Source organism: Lissotriton helveticus, chromosome 3_1, assembly GCF_964261635.1.
Source record: "Lissotriton helveticus chromosome 3_1, aLisHel1.1, whole genome shotgun sequence".
NCBI lineage: Eukaryota > Metazoa > Chordata > Amphibia > Caudata > Salamandridae > Lissotriton > Lissotriton helveticus.
In genome coordinates this window covers 663499235-663518405 of record NC_136061.1, presented here as the reverse complement: position 1 = coordinate 663518405, position 19171 = coordinate 663499235, and the positions used below count along the sequence as shown (strand labels likewise).

Below are 19171 nucleotides of genomic sequence, written 5' to 3'. Positions count from 1 at the left end.
CAGCTGGCCCTGATACAGTTCCTCATAGTACCCCCTAAAACATTCCAATACCGCTGCTTGGGTGTATACCATCTCTCCCTGCGCAGTACGAATGCCGAGGATCGGGGAGCCCCTAAGTTCCGGATTAGCCAGTCTGGCCAAGAGGGTACCCACCTTGTCTCTTTCCGCATGCGCCCTGATGATATATTGCCTGTGATCATAGCTACGTAAACGTTCCGTCTCAGTGGCGACCACTTCTTTCGCTTCTAAAAGCTGGGCCTGTAAGTCCGGCCTAGCTGGCCTGCGGCGCTCCAAATCCCTCAACCTTTCTTCCGCTTTCATGAGGTCAGTCAACACAGCCGTGCGAGCATTTGAAAACCTACCCAAACACACTCCTCTCACCACCACTTTCATTGCATCCCATTCAGTGGACCTACTCGTGGCCGAGCCCTCATTCACTCCGAAATAGCTATCAATGCCTTGTCGAACCGCATCAGAGAACACAGGATCTTCAAGCGTTTCCGTCCGAAGCCGCCACGTTGGAATTACTGAGCGCTCTCTCTGCCACTGAATGTGCACCAATAGGGGGTTATGATCTGAGATCGTTCTAACCAAGTACTCCGCATGGGAGATCAGCGGGGCCAGGGATCCACTGCAGAGCACCGAATCAATCCTGACATGCAGGTCATGAAGAGCAGAGTAAAAGGAATAATCCCTGGTTTCCCTGTGCCGTTCCCTCCAGACATCCAGCAACCCCCACCTATCCTGCCAGTCCTTCCTGTGCGCGGCTAACCTGCGCACCGGGGAGTCCACCAGGGGGGGATGGGACCTATCCAGAACCACATCCGTGATCGAGTTAAAGTCCCCCCCTAGCACTATTGGGGCCGCCAGGAAAGAGGCCAAGGACCCCGAGAAGCTATCAAAATATCGAGCTTGATCAGCGTTCGGCGCATACACACAGCAGAAAACCACATCCCGTCCATACAACCTCCCCTCCACCGCCACAAACCTGCCATCCGGATCCACAGCTTGATTCAGTAATTGAAAGGGTATCCCCGCCCTCACCCAGATCAGCACCCCCCTGGCATACGCTGAGTAAGTGGTGCCAAACACCTGGCCCCTCCATCGTTTCTGCAAGGCAGTACACTCTTTCTTAGTAAGATGAGTCTCCTGGAGCATGGCAATCTGAACCCCCCTGCGTACTAGATATGCATGGACCTTATGACGTTTCACCATAGTTCGCAGCCCCCGGACATTCCACGTCAGGCATTTCAGATTAGGTAACGTCCCCATTCCAACTTCGTACAGTCCAAAGCAAATAACGAATGTTCACAGCCCCCCCAATGCAGTTGCCCCCCCCCCCAAACACCCCCAAAACAGAAAAACTCCCCAAACCCCACTCCCCAGGACAGAGCTCACGAACCCAATGGCCGCCCCCATCCAAACCTTGAACCAACGTCCCACACTCCTACCCTGTGGTCTCCACCACAGTCGGCCTTAAGGGCCCAAGGGGGTTGAGTCGCCGCCGACCCCAGCAAGCGGAGCTCGCACCCCGCGCCTCCATCCCTCCCGAAGCACTCAGCCTCCCCTCCCGGCATCCCGTCCTCCAACAGCAGGATACCACCCTACCATGAAGTCTCGAACTAGCCCAGTCCAAACTCAGCCGCAAAAGATACCATCCGAAGTCTGTGGGGTCACCGTCGGCCCCTTCAAGCTTTCCGCCTCCGAGAGTTCCTCGCCCGTCTTGCTGCCTTCCCCTCCCGAGTCCGTTTCAGCCCGTTCACTGTTCTGTTGCGACCCTGTAATGGCCGCCGTCGCTGCGAGTGCATCCCTCTTCTCCGCCGCCATTTGAGCCTCCCGTTTCTCCCGCTGGCGCCTGTTGCGGGATCTGATTCGTTGCGATTGCCTCACCCGGGGCCGCTTGGGTTCATCTCGTCTGCTTTTATGTGATCTGTCCGTCCCCGCTCTATACGACTCCAGCCAAAGCCAAACCTCGTCCGGAGTCTGAAAAAAGTGCGTAGCCCCATCCATGATGATCCGCAACTTAGCCGGGTAGAGCAAGGAATACTGAACGCCTTCCTCCCTGAGTTCTTTCTTCACCGCCAAGAATGATGCCCGGTTTTTCTGGACCGCTTGGGTGTAGTCCGGGAAGATCGTAACCCTACTGTTCTCCACCTCATAAGGGCCCGACATCCTGGCCCGCTGAATGAGGAGATCTCGGTCCTTGTAGTGGAGGAGCCTCACCACCATCGGTCGGGGGGGGCGGCCAATCCCCGGCGGGCGAGCAGGAACCCGGTGGGCCCGCTCCAGCGTGAAAAAAGGAGTGAGCCCCTCCGGCGCCACCACAGTGCGGAACCAGGTCTCCATATAGGCCACCGCATCCTCCCCCTCAATCCGTTCCGGAAGGCCGACGACCCGCACGTTGTTCCGCCTATTGCGGCCTTCGGCATCCTCCGCCCTCCGTTCCAGCGAGTCCAGCCGGGCCAACATGTCCGCAATCCTATGCTCCGCGGCCACCACCGATGGTTTCAGGTCCAGCAGCAGTTGGTCATGGTCCTTAACTCTGTCCGCTAGCTTCGCATGATCCGCGCGGAGCAGCCCTAGGACCGTGGCCACTTGGGCGATGTCCTGGTGCAACGCGTCCTTAGTCGAGGCGATCGCATCAAGTATGGCATCCAATCGCTGGTTCAGCCGCTGTTCTCGGTCAAGCTCCGGGGAGGGACCCTCGCCCAGCCGAGTCGATGTCGCCGAGCCCTCCTCAGTGCATCTCACGGCCACCGGCCCTCCAGTCGCCGCCATTCCAGGGTGCTGCGTCACAGGTCCTGGAGCCCGCTGTCGTCAGCGCCCGTAGGCTAGTGCCAGGTAGTCGGGCACCGGGCAGAGCAATGTCTCCACAGAAACTCACAGGAGCAACAACCAGCTAGGTACACTCCGCTCCGCCGCCCCCCTCGGGAGCCTGAGGGGGAAAGTATGAGTCTCCAGGCGGCAGCCAGCCAGGGTCCCCAAGCTCCTGGCGAGTCAAGGCAGCGTCACTCGACCCCAAGGCACAGCACCGCCGACCCCAGTGCCTCGATCAGCCGAACGCAGGGTCTCCTGCCAGTATCCCTCGCCAGATGGCGACAACTCGGCTCAGAGCTGGAGTTCGGGGCCCGCCGAACTCCACGCCGCCATTTTCTTCGCACCCTCGGCAACACCTCAGCCGCCTCTTCGACTCGGTCTCCTCGGGGCCTGCAGTCCCCCAGCGGCTCACCAATAGTGTCCAGCTGTCCCCTCACACTTCAGAGGGCAGGAGCGTCGTCTCCGGGCCGCCTAGGGTTCCGAAAACAGGAGAATTAACGGGATTCAGCGCGGAGCTACGAGCTCACGCCGCCATCCCGATCGGCGTCCAAGCCACGCCCCCGCCCATATGCTAATGTTGTTCAAACCTGTATTTATGGTTCATTAATCTAAAGCCTTTATTATTAGGGTGGGCAATCTAAGTAAATGTTGTAAGCTTCAAATGCACTACTAACAGTGGTTCCAGTATAAAAATGTGTACACGTTTTCAAAGTTTAGCAATATGAGGATATGTATAATGCTCGCAGATTGCTCTGATTTTATGCAAATATTTGCAGAAGCTTGAAAGCAAGATTGATGATTCTTTGCTTTTAAAAAAAAGTCATAAAAAATGAAAGTAGGAAAAAAACATTTTGCTTAACTACTGTAACATTTCAGGTACCATTTATTTGCAGCATCATTTAGGGACATGTGTTGATGCATGCTAGTATCTCCCAAAAATATTCATAGTGGAAAATCTGTGTAACCAGTTTCAATAACATTATGGCAAACAAAAAGAAACCAGCATTGGCAAAGCCAGTAGGTCTGAAATTGCTGGTTTTGTCAATGTGACTTGTTTTGGTATGGTTTTTTGTAAAACCTCACCATTATAACAAACAATGGCAAAAGCAAAAATTGTTTTTTTGGTCTAAAAAAACACACACTGGCTCAGTAGTTTCTCGCGTTGAGCAAAACTACTTTGTGTGCCCATATGCTCCTTGTGAAAGAGCAGAATGCTGTCACTCATAGTGAAGCCAGCCGATACAGAAAGAGAGAGACAGAATTAAACAAAAGGTCGTAGTCAATGCCAGACCAAATTAGGGGCCCAATTATTAAAGAAAGTCTCAAAAGTGCAGCCATGGTGTATGTTTTTGCATTAAGTGCAGCTATACGGCTTTCGTGAATTCCCAAGAATTTACAGAAGTAGGACAAGAAACAGTACTCCTAGAAAATATTTGTGAACTGCATTTTAGCACGAGCAAATATGCATGTGTAGATTTGCTCATGCGAAAATCTGAGTGTTTGCAAGTTGACTTTCCCTCCAACCACTTTTTTCCCCCTAACTCTGGAAGAAGGTTTGTGTCTCCCACTGTCAGGAGTAACTTTCCAACATTTCTCAGTATGGGAAAAGAATAAAGAGTTCTTGAAAACCATTAAAACATGCAAGTTAGTAGGTTTGCACCGACTCAAAAGGGCATTCTAACTTTGGAACTATTGCTTAACACTACCTTACGCTCAGTATGTAGAACTGCAGCAACGTGGCAACATAAGGGGATTGCACGTATTCAAATACTACTATGGTATGAGCCCCGGCATAATCAGAGAGGCTATATCAGAGCTCTTGTATAATGGGATTGTTTGCCATAATTTGTCGCTGCACTACATTGCACCAAAGGGGCTAGTGGATTTTGTTACAGGACAAGTAGATTTATGAAGCAACCTGCCCCATGGACAAGTAGATATTTTATTAAATTCCACACCCCTGTTCAAACTATACTTAACTGTGTTCCAAACTTCTTCGCCCTCTTCTTGCAAGCTAATGCTTTATAGTTCGGGATACTGCTTTTCAATCTGTACTCTGCGTGTGATCTACAGTTGCAAACAGAAATAGTTATTTAAAAGTTTACAGCTAGTAGTGTTGTGAATTTAAATGCTTCCTACGTTTGTCCCCAGATAAGAGTACACCGGAAAATGTCTCCTGTAAATTGCCTAATGTTTCCACCTACATTTTGCAAAATACCTTTAGTAGACGGATCTATCCATACCCTTGATTGGAGGTGGATGCAATCACAAATAAAGTCTGTTTCCTGTTATATTGTAGATCAAAGAATAGATGTTACTGTTGCAGAAATTATAGCATTCCATCTATAGACCTCTAATGGATAGAAGGCTTAGCCTGCCTTGCCAGGATTCCAACTTTCAGCCCACTGAGCCACCAAGTGGGGCGGAGTAACAAACTGCTTTCAGAAGAATGGCTTTACAGAGATCAGTTCAGATGGAAAGAACTCAAACTCATCATGCACTTAGATCTAGGGACTATAGATGTGGGATGCAGATGCCTTTTTATTGGGGACATACGAGGACTAGTGCTGGTCTGTCTTCTCTAAGGGCCCACAGGTAAAGCTGCTTGTTGTAATGTGCATCCCAGATAATGATTGTTAATTGTGGAGTACAGTCATCCTGAGGAATCCTTTCCATCCTCTGCAGCAACAAATAAGGATATTTGTACAATGATCTATTGCTGCTGATGGGCTTGTATTTAGACTCCAGTTCCTGAACCAGTTTTGAGTTCTCACTGGTCCCACCAGGATAGGTCTTCATTATTCCTTTCACCCCCCCACATCCAACATGTTGGCGCTGACTGTGCACCAGAATATCTCTGCTAGACCCTTCCTCACTTTCTAGTGCTACGAAACAATGGTAACTACCTGTAGTGAGAAATGTTTCCATCAGATGAAATAATTAGAAAAGCATTCCTTCTTTTAACATCCCCTTCCATTCCAGCTGAACACCTGAAATTGGTTCCTTAAAATGTTCTGGTTTATTTCATCAAATGCCAAAAGGGCATTTTTGCTATGAGGAAGATTTTCAGGTTGGTTACACCCTCTAATTTTTTTTAAAACGGTATAGTCTTGTTCACGCTGAAAACAAATGCAACTCTTTGATTTTACAGATGTTTGATTTGCAGAATATTCTAGACTTTACTTTAGTCTCCAAACCCTTCTCTACAGGGACCACATGTGCATTACAATGAAAAAATCATCAGGAAGAAAGACTTAGTGAAGGTTAAACCGATTTTCTCACCTGGAGGTGGCATTTGGTTAAGGGGAACATTTTCTGTCCGAGTTAGCCAAGATACATCCTACCATGGAGCTCTGCATGCTGTCGCCAGATAGCTGCCAAGCTCTTGTATTGACCACTTTTTAAAGTCTTCTTATCTGTTCTCAATTGATGCTCATATACACTTCACATAATGCCTTTCCTCTTAACATCTGCTCTTCCTATATGTTAAACAAATGCACTGGTGACCTGCTTTCAATGTACTTCATGGATAAGTTCCTCTTCATCTTACTAGTGAAGTTGTTCCTCCAAGTATTTCTTGCTTATGTGTCTTGATATGAGTGCCCTGCGTGTCATTTGTTTGCCATAAGTCTCTAAACTAATGTCCTCTTTTCTACTTGCAGTGGCAGATGCCTGGCGTGCCCTGAAGAACCCTAGCATTGGTGAGAGCAGCATTGAGGGGCTGACTAGCGTGCTGAGTGCTAGTGGGAGCCCTACGGATGGCCTGAGTGTGGTGCATGGAAACTACCTTGAGACGGCCAGCTTTGCGGCACTCTCCGGAGGTGCCCTTACTGGGGGAGCCTTAGCTGGTGGAAAAGGCAAATATAGCAAGTAAGTTAACTCCATCTCACGATTAAGCTGTTCGCATAGTAGAGACAAGAAAGGGTTATCAGTCTTTGCCATCTTTAGAAAACCCTACCACCAGATTACCCTTTGTCTACAAGAAATCCCCCGTTTGTGGGACACCTTTGTTGATACATCTTTTGTGATCTACAAGGTTCTTTCCACCATTGCTACAATGTTGCTTCTACAATGAAGCCCCTGTCCAGTGAGGCAATAAAGTCTTTCATATCATGAGGTAGGGAAGGGCCTTATAAGTTGACATATTTATAATTCAATGTGTCCCTTTCACCACAATATATAAGAAAAATACTGTAAATATAGTAATTGTAGAAAGCTTTCCACGTTGACAGTTGAGGACCAAACAAATACAAGTCCAAAGCACATTGAATATAAAGCCCATCTGTTGACCTGTTCGCCAGGAAAAAGTGCCTGAGTTGATTGGAAAAAGAGGGACAGAACACCTAGATTTCCAACATCTTTTACTCTATGGTTTAAAATGCTGTCACTGATTCCTCCCACCCCCTTTTCAAAGTGGAAGATAAATACTATTTTTAAAATAAAGGATCAGCGGAGGGAATTTCCTTTAACCTAGAAATATCCACATTTTATATGGCTGAATAGAATTTTTTTTTTAAATCAATGTATTTTTTAAGCCAACATGTCTATAGATAATATTAAGATCTGGAAACAGTAAATAGACATCTTCTCTGTAGAGGAAAGACCACAAGAAAAGTTTCCTGAATGAATAGGCTTCAGGTAACCAGATAAAATCTGGCATCAACAGCAGCAGGTAAGGGTTACACTGCGAGATATTTGGATCCAGGAACAGGATAGCCATTGTCCTAGCACTGTTTATTATACTAAAGAACCCAACTAAACACTACCTTGTGTTGTAAAATTGTCCATTCAAGATAATATAGCTATAGCTTGCATTTCGGTCTATTTTTATTAATCAAAAGACTCAACACAGAGAAAGAATACCATTTTAAATATACAGACATCCTAGTAGGATAAACTTTCTAGAAAGAGACTTCTGGAAAAGAAACCTACAGAAGCCAGCCTGTTATGCACTGAGACAAACTAGTGGAAATTATCAGACCAAGTGAAACTATCAACAGTCTGTCACTAGTTTCTCACACTAATGAAAAGAAAATTATGCCCAAAAATTGCACCCTTTAAATACCATCAAATGCTCACTCCAAAAAATGCCCTTTGCATTAAAGGAAAATAAGAACTTAATATACATTCAGTACAAAGGCTTTAAAAATTTAGAAACTGTTCAGTCTAACGAACAGTCACAGGTGACCGGATTTCAAATAGAAATTACAACATAATCCACCGTTTCTTTAATAACTAATTGAAAAAATGCATTTTATGGCATTGTGACCCTGCAAATATTCTGTACATTGGAAAGACCTTAAGAGTCAAATTAACTTGTTCAATATAAATCACAGCCCCTGCATGCCATTGCATGGACCAGAACCTCACAGGAAAATCAGCTGACTTGGACAGTTCTTAAAATTGACAAAAAAAAAACCTTAGGAGCACAGAACAACTAATACAAAAAAAGTTTCTTGAACTTTAAATGTGGATGTAACAAGCTCACATACAAACCTAAAACTGCAGATCATCTTACGAGAAAAAAAGATGCTCTTTGGAAAGATAACCATCATTTAGTTGAAAGCCAAGTCCTTTCATGTCAGGTGCCCACATGATGGTTTATGAAGGAGAACAGCATCCTTGCTGGCATCAAAAACTGAAAGCATTCATCATCTCTCGGTTAAGGAACAAATTCAGTTTGATAACAGCGCTTTTTTCTTTGCGCAGGATTGGGAGGGCGGGGATGTTTCATTCACTTTTGTTTAATGTTGGACAGGTATGACAAATATGACACTATTCATGGAAGGGCAATTGTGCAGCGTGAATCTTTCTGGATTCACTATGCTGTGCATTATTCCGCCATCTAGCGGTTGGGTCCGGAATTGTAATATTTCTTCTCTTTTTATTTATTTTTTGTTGTTGGTGGGCGACATAGTACCATTTAGTGTGCTTCTGTGACGTCGACGGGCATCCATCTTCTCGTGACAGCCAGAAGACGGTCCGGGGTACCGACAGAGAGAGTGGTGCCTCACGCCCTGAGCTGTTGCCAGGAGTACACATATGGGTGACAACACTAATCCTGTAGATACTTCGTAAAAGAGACCACAGGTGACTGTAGGTTGTATCGTTCCACCTACTTATTTTAATATTATTTTGGTTTGAACACACATATTTGCAGTAGCATTACCATCTAGGTCCTAAGGAAGGCCACAATCGAAGCTCTATCGTTATGGCTGAAAATGCAGACCCTCTGTTTGGACCAGGGCGTTTGACAATTTTTTTCAGATCACGCTTGCACTTTTTTTTAACAATTGACTCCAAGTGTTAACTATTAAAATTAATTTTTCGCTTGGTAGCCAATTTTAACATCACTTCACATACCACTTTTTTTCGCACTGCAAATACCCACCTTCAAAACATTCCTTATGCTTCATAGATCTTAGATCAGACCAATGACCTACTTAAAAACATCCTTGAGCTCCTCCCTTATGGTGAGGCGGTTGCAGCCCTTGGTTGCACTAGGTTTTGCAACCAAGAGAGATCCCAGATGATGAAGCATGCCACCTCGGTGGGTGATGGGATTCTGTCCTTTTAAATAGGAGTTCTTCCATGAAGATATAAGAATACTTGCTTATACTTATTGTGCCTCTGACCTCTCCTTTGGGGAGTGCATTAGACCTGTGGATTTGTTTATTATTTCCTCCGGAAGCTCCCACCTTTGGTAGCCATCTTCAGATTCTTTTTTCTGCCGTTGGGTCTCGATCGTTACGGAGCAGCTCCCAAGATTGGAGAGAAGAATCGATGATAATATAAAAAGACGCACCATGAGCAAGTTCTTTCGACTACCCGGAGCAACAGGAGGTCAACGAAGAATCGAGATCTTTGACGATCAGATAATGCGCATGCAGGGGGCTCCCTGGATGCGGTAATGGACAAAACACATTTCAAATTTTGTCAGAACTGTCACCACAAGTACGCACAGAAGGATCAATATCCAGTCTGTAACCTGTGCCTGCCGCTGGATCATCAGAGCGCTGACTTCAACGCCTGCTCGGTCTTCACCCCGAAGACTTTGAGAGTGAGAGCATCTACTGGCCAATCACAACATGGAGGGCCAAGGACCACCGCCATCATTGCGAGGCCTGGGCCTCTCCAGTGAAGAGGAAGATAATGTTGTCTAGGACCAGAGGGCACGGAGGAAAGAGATATTTTGGTGGTGAAGGTTGAAAAGAAGACTTTGAAAGAGGTAAGGGAGTCTTCAACCCTGAAAAAAAATTAGGTAAAACTAACAAGAGGAGCCCTGGCGCCGAAAAGATCGATGACCGAGACTGCATCCAAACCAAAACACACCGTAGGATCCTTGGATAAGGACTTTGAAATGGCAAAGTTCCTTGAAAGGGCGAAGACTCCCGCCAAAAGGACGTTTTGGCCTCTGGAAAAAAAAAACATAAGCAACCCTCGACAACCGCTTCGGCGTCGACGGCCGAAAAATGAAAGGCAGAAGATCTTGACGCCGTAACACACGCAGCCGAGATAGAAAGGAAGAGAAAAAGGCTCGAAGCCGAAATGCCAAATCTACTACAACGAAAGGGAGACTTCGACGAAAGCTTGAAGCAATTCAAGATTCCGCCAAAAACAAAAGATACGGCAGGGGAGACAGTCGGCGAGGATATAACTCCACTGGCTACCCCTGAGCCAGTCGAGGAAGAACAAGAACCGGAATCCTTATTCTTCGGGGACGACGTTGAAGAAGATGAACAAACGTATGCAGAATCGGCGAGCTCGGAGAATCAAAACCTCAAATGGCAGGATCTCGACGCCGAATCACCATAGGAGGCTGCGGAGACATATCCTTCCAGGTCTTCACCTCCAGATGACATTGGCATGTATAATCAAGTGGTTAAGAAGGCAGCAGACATGTATGGGGTGCCGCTGGAGGAGGAAAAACCACAGTCCTGTTTTTTTATTAGAGACACTAATTCCTACGCTAATTCCTACGCAGTTGAGAAACCAGTTTCTCCCAATACTACCAAGCGTACTAGACCAGGGAAAATAGGCATTCAAGGAGCCAGCTGCATGCAAGGCTATAACTCCCAAGAGCTGAAAAGCAGTACAAACACTCTTCGAAACACCCCTTCTACATCAAGGGATCGGTGCCGGCTGACTCCATTATTACATCAACAGCAAGGAAAAGAGCTAATGTCCCAGCTACAGTAGGTCCACCTCCAGACAGAGAAAGTAAAAAGATCGACCTGGTAGGAAGGGAAGTGGAGAGGAGTGCAAACGAATGAATGGCGCATAGCCAATTCAAATGCACTGTTGAACCGTCACACCTACCAACATTGGGAAGAAGTAGGAGAACTGTTGAAACACCTTCCTGAGCAATTCCAAAAGTGGGCTACCCACCTGATAGAGTAAGGGAAGAACATCGCAAAAACATGCTTAAAATCTGCCTTCGATGCTGCTGAAACATCCAGCAGACAAATGATGATTGGAAGGGAGAAACGCATGGCTTAGAATTTCTGGATTCAAACCTGAAGTTCAGAGCAACATCATTAACTCACCATTTAATGGGGGAGCAATTGTTTGGGAGTGTGGTGGATGATAAACTCAATCAATTGAAATGAGATAATGAAAGTGCAAGGGCCATGGGGGTGGGGCGCTCCAGTTCAGGGGCCTACGAAGGGGAGCACCATCAAGGAGACCAGCAGGTAGAGGTACGCAACAACCAACTACCTCTCATCAAGGTTAACAGCAAACATACCAAACAGGAAACTAGGGTACACAGCAAGGACTACAGCAAAGCTGGCAGTACCAAGGCAGAGCATCCTTTCGTGGGTGCTTCCGTGGCCTAGGACAGCCACAAAGGAGAGGACAACAAACCTCAACAAAGTGACTTCAAGCACAACACAGTAAACTCCGCAACACTGAGGGTACACACAGGCACACATTTACAGTTTCTCCAACATGCCACCCTATTAGGAAGCAGACTTCAATTTTACCATCAGAAATGAAGGCAAATAACCACAGACAAGTGGATTTTAAACCTAATACAGTACGGATACTGCATAGAACTCACCAAACATCCTTCAGACAAAGCAACAAAGAAAAAGAACCATTCCAAAGAACTATCTCACCTAGTCAAGGAGGTGCAAGAATTAAAGGAAAAACATGCGATAGAACATGTACTACACAGAGAGGAGAACAAAGGAGTATATACAACCTAATTCCAAAAGTGGACGAAACATTAAGGCCAATATTAAGCCTATAGTTTCTAAACAAATTCATAAAGACACAAACATTCAAAATGACTTCCCTACAGGAAGTGCTACCTCAGGTGCAAACAGGAGATTACTTGGCAACATTTGACTTAAAGGATGCGTACCTGCACATTCCAATGAACAAAAGACACACAAGACTATTCAGATTTGTCGTGGACAACAAAAACTACCAATTAAAAGTTCTAGCTTTTGGCCTAAAATCTGCACCAAGGGTGTACAGAAAGTGCCTGGCAGCAGTAGCAGCACATCTCAGAAGGCAAGGAATTCATGTTTACCCCTACTTAGACGACTGGTTAATAAGGGCAAACCCATTCAGCCTATGCAAACCGCTTATACAACATGTGGTAGAGACACTAGTTCAGCTGGGTTTTCTCCATACACGGGGGAAAAATCAGCAATGGGACCGGAACGCAAGGTGTTCTTGGGCGCAGAGATTAACACTGTGTTAGGAAAAGCATTACCCAGGGAGAAGAGAATATCAGCCCTATTGAAGGAGACTCATCTGTACCAGAAGGGGCATCGTCTGACAGTGAGGACAGTTGGGAAATTACTAGGAATGATGGCATCGTGCATGCATTTAGTTCCCAATATTAGTCTGCACATGAGACTATTTTAAGATGGCTCCAAACACAATGGTCACAAGCTACGGGGAGTTGGGAGGATCTAGTGGTTGTCACAGATTTCATCAGGAGATGGCATGGTGGAACAAAGCAAACATAGCACAGGTGAGAATTTTTACACCTCCAACTCCAACAATGACCATAACAGCAGATGCGTCCCTAGCACACATGGACCATCTCAAATTATGGGGATTGTGGACCCCACAGGATGCGGTGAAACACATCAATATCTTGGAACTAAAAACTGTGTTCTTAGCCTTAAAAGCCTTTCAGAAGCAGCTATACGCGAAAAGGGTATTGATACAAACTGACAACACTACGACTATGTTTTACATAAACAAACAAGGAGGGACTCCCTTTGCCTCGCTTTCAACGCTAGCACAACAGATTTGGAGATGAGCAATTCCAAGGGAAATAGATATCTTAGCGATCTACCTGCCAGGAAAGGATAATCTAGAAGCAGACAGACTGAGCAGACAAACCGCAACCCACGAGTGGGAACTGAATAGAAGTGCAAACAATTTTCAAAAAATGGGGAACACCATAAATAGACCTATTTGCAACACCCCAGAATGCAAAATGCCAAAACTTCTCATCCATGCAACCCTGCAATCAGTCCCTAGGGAATGCCCTATGGATAGACTGGTCAGGGAAATTTGCATACGCTTTCCCCCCAATACCATTGCTTAACAGGGTAATCCGCAAATGCAGAACCAGCAAGATAACAATGATTCTCATAGCTCCACAATGGGCCAAACAAACATGGTTCTCAACACTAATGGAAATCTCGGAAGGAACCATGCACAAACTTCCAAGAAGAAAGGATTTGTTAAACAATGCGGAACGGGAAAGTGCTTCATCCGGAACCAGAGAGCCTAGGCCTAGCGGCATGGCTCCTGAGGACTTAGAATTCGCACATCTCAAACTACCAGAAAGCACAATGGCTGTTCTAAGAGAAGCTAGGAAACCAACAACAAGAAAATGTTATACAGACAAATGGAAGAGATACACCCAATGGTGCCTTCAAAGGCGTCTTTCAAGAAAGATTACAAAGGAAAGAACAGTGCTAAAATATCTGACACATTTACTACAAAGTAAATTAAGTTTTTCATCACTAAAAGTACATTTAGCTGCAATAGTAGCATATACAAGGGGTGAAACATGGGAAAGCTGCTTCACCTCACATGTGGTCAAAAGGTTCCTAGAGGGTGCAAAGAGGATTGCACCACCAAAAATGGTACCAGCACCGGCTTGGAATCTGAACATAGTTCTAGCACAACTGATGAGAGCACCTTTTGAACCATTACACAAAGCAACGCTTCAAATACTTCCAATAAAGACGCCATTACACAAAGCAACGCTTCAAATACTTACAATAAAGACGGCATTTTTAGTGGCAATAACATCCTTACGTTGAGTTGGAGAACTGCAGGCACGAGCATTACAGGAACCCTACTTCCAGATACATAGTAACAGAATTGTCCTGAGCACAGATCCACAATTCATGCCAAAGGTGGTGTCAAAGTTCCACGTAAACCAAAGTATACAAATACCAAGTTTCTATCAAAACCCTGAAGACAAAGCGGAAAGAGCTTTGCACACACTTGACGCAAGAAGAGCGGTCATGTATTACGTGGAAAAGACTAAAGAATACAGAAAGGCAAAACAACTATTTGTATCCTTTGCAAAAGGTTTTCTGGGAAGACCACTAACCAAGAGCACAATCGCAAGATGGATAGCACAAGCCCTACAATTGTGCCACACACAAGCAAGACAGACTTTACATGGGGCGCCACAAGCGCATTCAACAAGGAAGAAAGTGGGGAGGAGCCTAACCCGCGACCATGATGGCCGCCTGATCCCTCGGCTCCGCCGACCCTCTCGTTCTTCTCCCGAAACGCTGCTGATCCTGCATGTTATCCTGCCCGCTTGTTGGCGTCCCGCAACCGTGAAGCGATCCTGAGTCCAGCGGTGTGCTCCCCGGCGCGATCCAGCTGTCAGAGGCGGCGAGGTGTCCCGGTCTTTGTTTTAGTGCTGCATTGCCGAGGACGGGTCTTTGTTCTCCGGAGGCTGCCGTCCCAAGTTGCTACAGTGGCTGACATTGTAGCGGGACGGGGTCGGCTGCCGGTTTGCTATTGCCGCATTGTTTCCTTGCTACAGCGAACCGCCCTGTCCTGCACGCCTTCATTCTCGACTGGTGTCTCCGCCGTAGCAGATATATTCTAACCTCTTCTCGGCTTGTGGACGGCTCGGAGCGTCTTCTTCTTCTCCAGCACTGAGACGGCTGCCATTTTGACCTGGGCGCTCTGCATCTGAGACTCTCTACCCCCGGCGGCCATTTGGGGTGCCCATAGCGGTTTGCGCTGCATTGTCGCCGGGTGACAGACGAAGGGGTCCGTCCCGCTACTATACCCCCTGGAGTGGCAGTGATTTGCGGATCGGCTACTGGTGGGCTGCTGATGTGATGGCCGACGGCGACCGGTCTCGAGGGATACGGTGTGACCCCGCGCCCAGGGTGCGCGAGACGGCAGTGCCCTCTTATCCTGCGGCATCCCTCAGAATTGCTGATATTATGTATGCCCTGGGTGATCTACATGCAGCAGTGCGTGACATGGCCCTGGACCTGGAATGCCGATTGGATATCTCTGTGCTTGCAGTGCCCTCGGGTGATCATGCTGAGCTCCAGGTGCGGTACACCTCGCCACACCCTGTGTTTTTATGTGACTACCAGTCTGCTCAGATGTACTTAACGGTGCTGGAGAAGGGAGATGTGGTTGCTTCCGTACTACCCAGTATTGATGCGGAGATGTATGGAGATCTTGGTCCTCGGCAGACGCAAGCAGTTTGTGTCTGGACGCCTCGCCACACGGCTGTTTCGGGGCTTCGTCGTGGGTCTCCCTGGCCCATCTTGGAGTGGCTCCTGCGGTTTTGGCCGGCTGCCCTTCAAACATTTCGATTGTGCATTGCCCCTTCTTGGTTGGACGTTCGCCGTTTGGCTTTGAGGTGGACGGACTTTGGTGGATGGCATTGTGCTCTGCAGTGGAACTTTCCTTTGTCTTCTCCGTCCAAGATGGCTGCTTTGGAACTGTGCTCCGTCGACGTGCTGGATCGTAAGGGACAAGGTTGAGGATGTGTTTCCCTTTTTGCTGCTTCCGGTTGTTTGCATTGTTGAGATTATAATGGACACTGGTGGGATCTGCATGTTGTTCGGGTGCTGGTTCGGGGTACGGGGAATGGTGGCCGAGGGTAAAAGTGCTGATTGTTTTGGTCATTTTCCTGGCCCTCCTCCGGTCTTTTGTGATTTCCTTTCCTTCTTTCTCTTGCTCCTAAATTTCGGGTACTCTTGGAGCGACAGACACCTGCTAGGGGGGGGGGGGGGGGGGGGGGGGGGGGGTAGGCCGTAGCCTCTGCATGCGTGTAGGGTGGGGGGTGTTCTTTCCTTGTTAGTTTCAGTTACTATGGGCCTTATTTTTCTTCTTCTTTTTCTTTTTTTTCTGTTCTTCTCTTCCCTTCTTTCTTCGGGTCAAGGGGTGGATTGGTGCGTGGTGGGTCGTGGCTGGGGTATACCATAATGTTTGCTCCTCCTTTCTCCTGTGCTACTTTCCTCCAGCCTTTTGTTTAATAGATACTGACCGTGAATTTTTCTGAATACTGTCGCCCATCTCGGTCCTGGTGCGGATTGTTTGGACTTTGATCCTTCTTGGCTCCTATTACTTTGGACTTCGTTTTAAAAACTTCTAAATTAAACCTTCAATTCTCCTACCTCTCGGCAGCGCACCTAATTACAGTGTAACTTGGATTAATCCTGTTTGCTTTGATATGCTGCTGAGTTGCCCAATTGCTCATTACTGTGATTTAATCGATTTCGAGGCCGGCCTCTGGGTTGTAGGCCCGTATTTGTTTGCCGATATTCTCCAATAAAGGTTTTCAAAAAAAAAAAAAAAGGAAGAAAGTAGCAACTATTGCCATTCTTGCTAACACTCCAGAACATTTGTATGGCAGCAACATGGTCTTCTGTATACACGTTCACCAAACATTACTGTGTGGACATTTAAATGAACAAGGAGGCACAAGTTGGACAAAAAGTCTTACAGCATCTATTTACAAACCAAAGTTCATCTTCCACCCAGCCACCACAAGACTAGCGAACCGCTACAAAGTCTGTGCACAGCAAAGTGAATCCAGAAAGATTCTCGCTGCAAAACGAGCAGTTTCTTACCGGTCGGTGTAGTTTTGTAGCTTGAAAATCTTTCTGGATTCACTTGCGAACCCACCCTCCTCCGCCAAGGAAGAGAACTATAAGGGGGAAAGATGAAAAGAGGGAGTGCAAATAAAGAGGAGAAAGAAGAATCCGAAGATGGCTACTAAAGATGGGAGCTTCTGGAGGAAGCCAGTCGACGTCAAGAAGGACACCAAATGGTACTCAGTCGCCCACCACCAACAAAAAGAAAAGAAAAAAATGACTACAATTTCGGACCAAACCACTAGATGGCAGAATAATGCACAGCATACTGAAACAAGACAGTTTTTCAAGCTGCAAAACTACACCGACCGGTAAGAAGCTATTTGTTACTACGCACAGGCTCCTAGTAGCTTTCCCCACGGGTGGGGGGTGGTCCACCAGTACGATCCGCATCAGGGGAATTCATGCGAGGTATCCCCCGCGTCTGAGCAACCCTACTCCTTGTTATGATGTGCACGACCACTAGACGGGGGCTCAAATTATTGTCGTGGAGTGTCAATGAGCTTGGGAATAAAATCAAAAGAGGCAAAGTGCTCCAATTCTTGATGCGGCACTCCCCCAACGTAGTCCTTTTGCAGGAAACACACTTGCGTGGCAATGCTTGTAAGGCCCTGTCGAGATGGGGATTTAAACTGGTTGGATCCGGGGAGTGGGCATAATAGTACAGAAGTTGTTCCTCATGACAATTTATCTTGTCCCCACAGACAGCTTTGGCAGATTTGTCGGTACTTCTGGGACCTGAGAGGGGAGTAAAATTAATCTTTTCTGTTTGTGCTGCCTGGTTTGCACACCCAGGCCTTTACGGACCTCAGGGTCTACTTTTAGGGTTACCGGAGGGTAGAGTACTAATTGGAGGCGACTTCAATTCCATCGTCTCTGACTCCCTTGATCGATGGCCCCAGAGGACTTTGCCTCCCTCCCAGACAAGGATCCACAGTTTCCTAGGGGCGTTGGACCTGGTGGATGTCTGGAGGAGATTGCATCCGCTTGAGCAACAATACATGTTCTATTCTGGTGTGCACCGCAGTATGTCCGTGATGGTTCCAAAAATACATCTTTGGACGCCAATACTTCCTCCTATAAAGGAGCAATCAATTCTCCTCCACAAGAGGTTTCTTCAGAGGAGGATACAGAGGAAACAAGCATTTACAATGCAATGGTCTCGGCATTATTAAAAGTAGAGCTATTGGCATTGCTCATGACTTTTATTTATTTATTTTTTTTTAAATCATAAATAAATGGCATTGTCATTTACATTGTCAATAGCTTAATCGTTAAATACATGGCATTGTCATTTACAATGCCAATAGCTTAACAGCTCGCAAATGCATGACCTATTGCATGTAAACCCATACAGAGCCACACACACAGAGCCACAGACACACACAGAGCCACAGACACACACACAGAGCCACAGACACACACAGAGCCACAGACACACACACAGAGCCACAGACACACACACAGAGCCACAGACACACACAGAGCCACAGACACACACACAGAGCCACAGACACACACACAGAGCCACAGACACACACACAGAGCCACAGACACACACAGAGCCACAGACACACACAGAGCCACACACGCACAGAGCTACACACACACACACACACACACACCCAGAGCCACACACACCCAGAGCCACACACACACACACCCAGAGCCACACACACACCCAGAGCCACACACACACCCAGAGCCACACACACACACACACCCAGAGCCACACACACACACACACCCAGAGCCACACACACACACACACCCAGAGCCACACACACACACACACCCAGAGCCACACACACACACCCAGAGCCACACACACACACACCCAGAGCCACACACGCACACACACAGAGCCACACACAGGAGAGCAAGCACAGCGAGGGGGCAGGGAAGCAAGCACAGCCAGGGGGCAGGGAAGCAAGCACAGCCAGGGGGCAGGGAAACGAGCACAGCCAGGGGGCAGGGAAGCAAGCACAGGCAGGGGAGCAGGAGCTAGCACAGCCAGGGGGCAGGGGAGCTAGCACAGCGAGGGGGAAGGGGAACCAGGGCGCAGGGGAGCAAGCACAGCCAGGGGGCAGGGAAGCAAGCACAGCCAGGGGGCAGGGAAGCAAGCACAGCCAGGGGGCAGGGAAGCAAGCACAGCCAGGGGGGCAGGGAAGCAAGCACAGCCAGGGGGCAGGGGAGCAAGCACAGCCAGGGGGCAGGGGAGCAAGCAC

At 47.4% G+C, this 19171-nt stretch overlaps 1 protein-coding gene across 1 annotated transcript in view; it reads left to right on the top strand.

Moving 5' to 3' along the window:
- The window catches only part of RNF19B (ring finger protein 19B), a 148672-nt gene that overhangs the window by 109295 nt on the left and 20206 nt on the right, over positions 1–19171 (top strand). The window contains exon 7 of the mRNA XM_078680755.1: positions 6480–6687. Coding sequence (XP_078536881.1) covers positions 6480–6687 — 208 coding nt within the window. The remainder of the gene's footprint in view (positions 1–6479; positions 6688–19171) is intronic.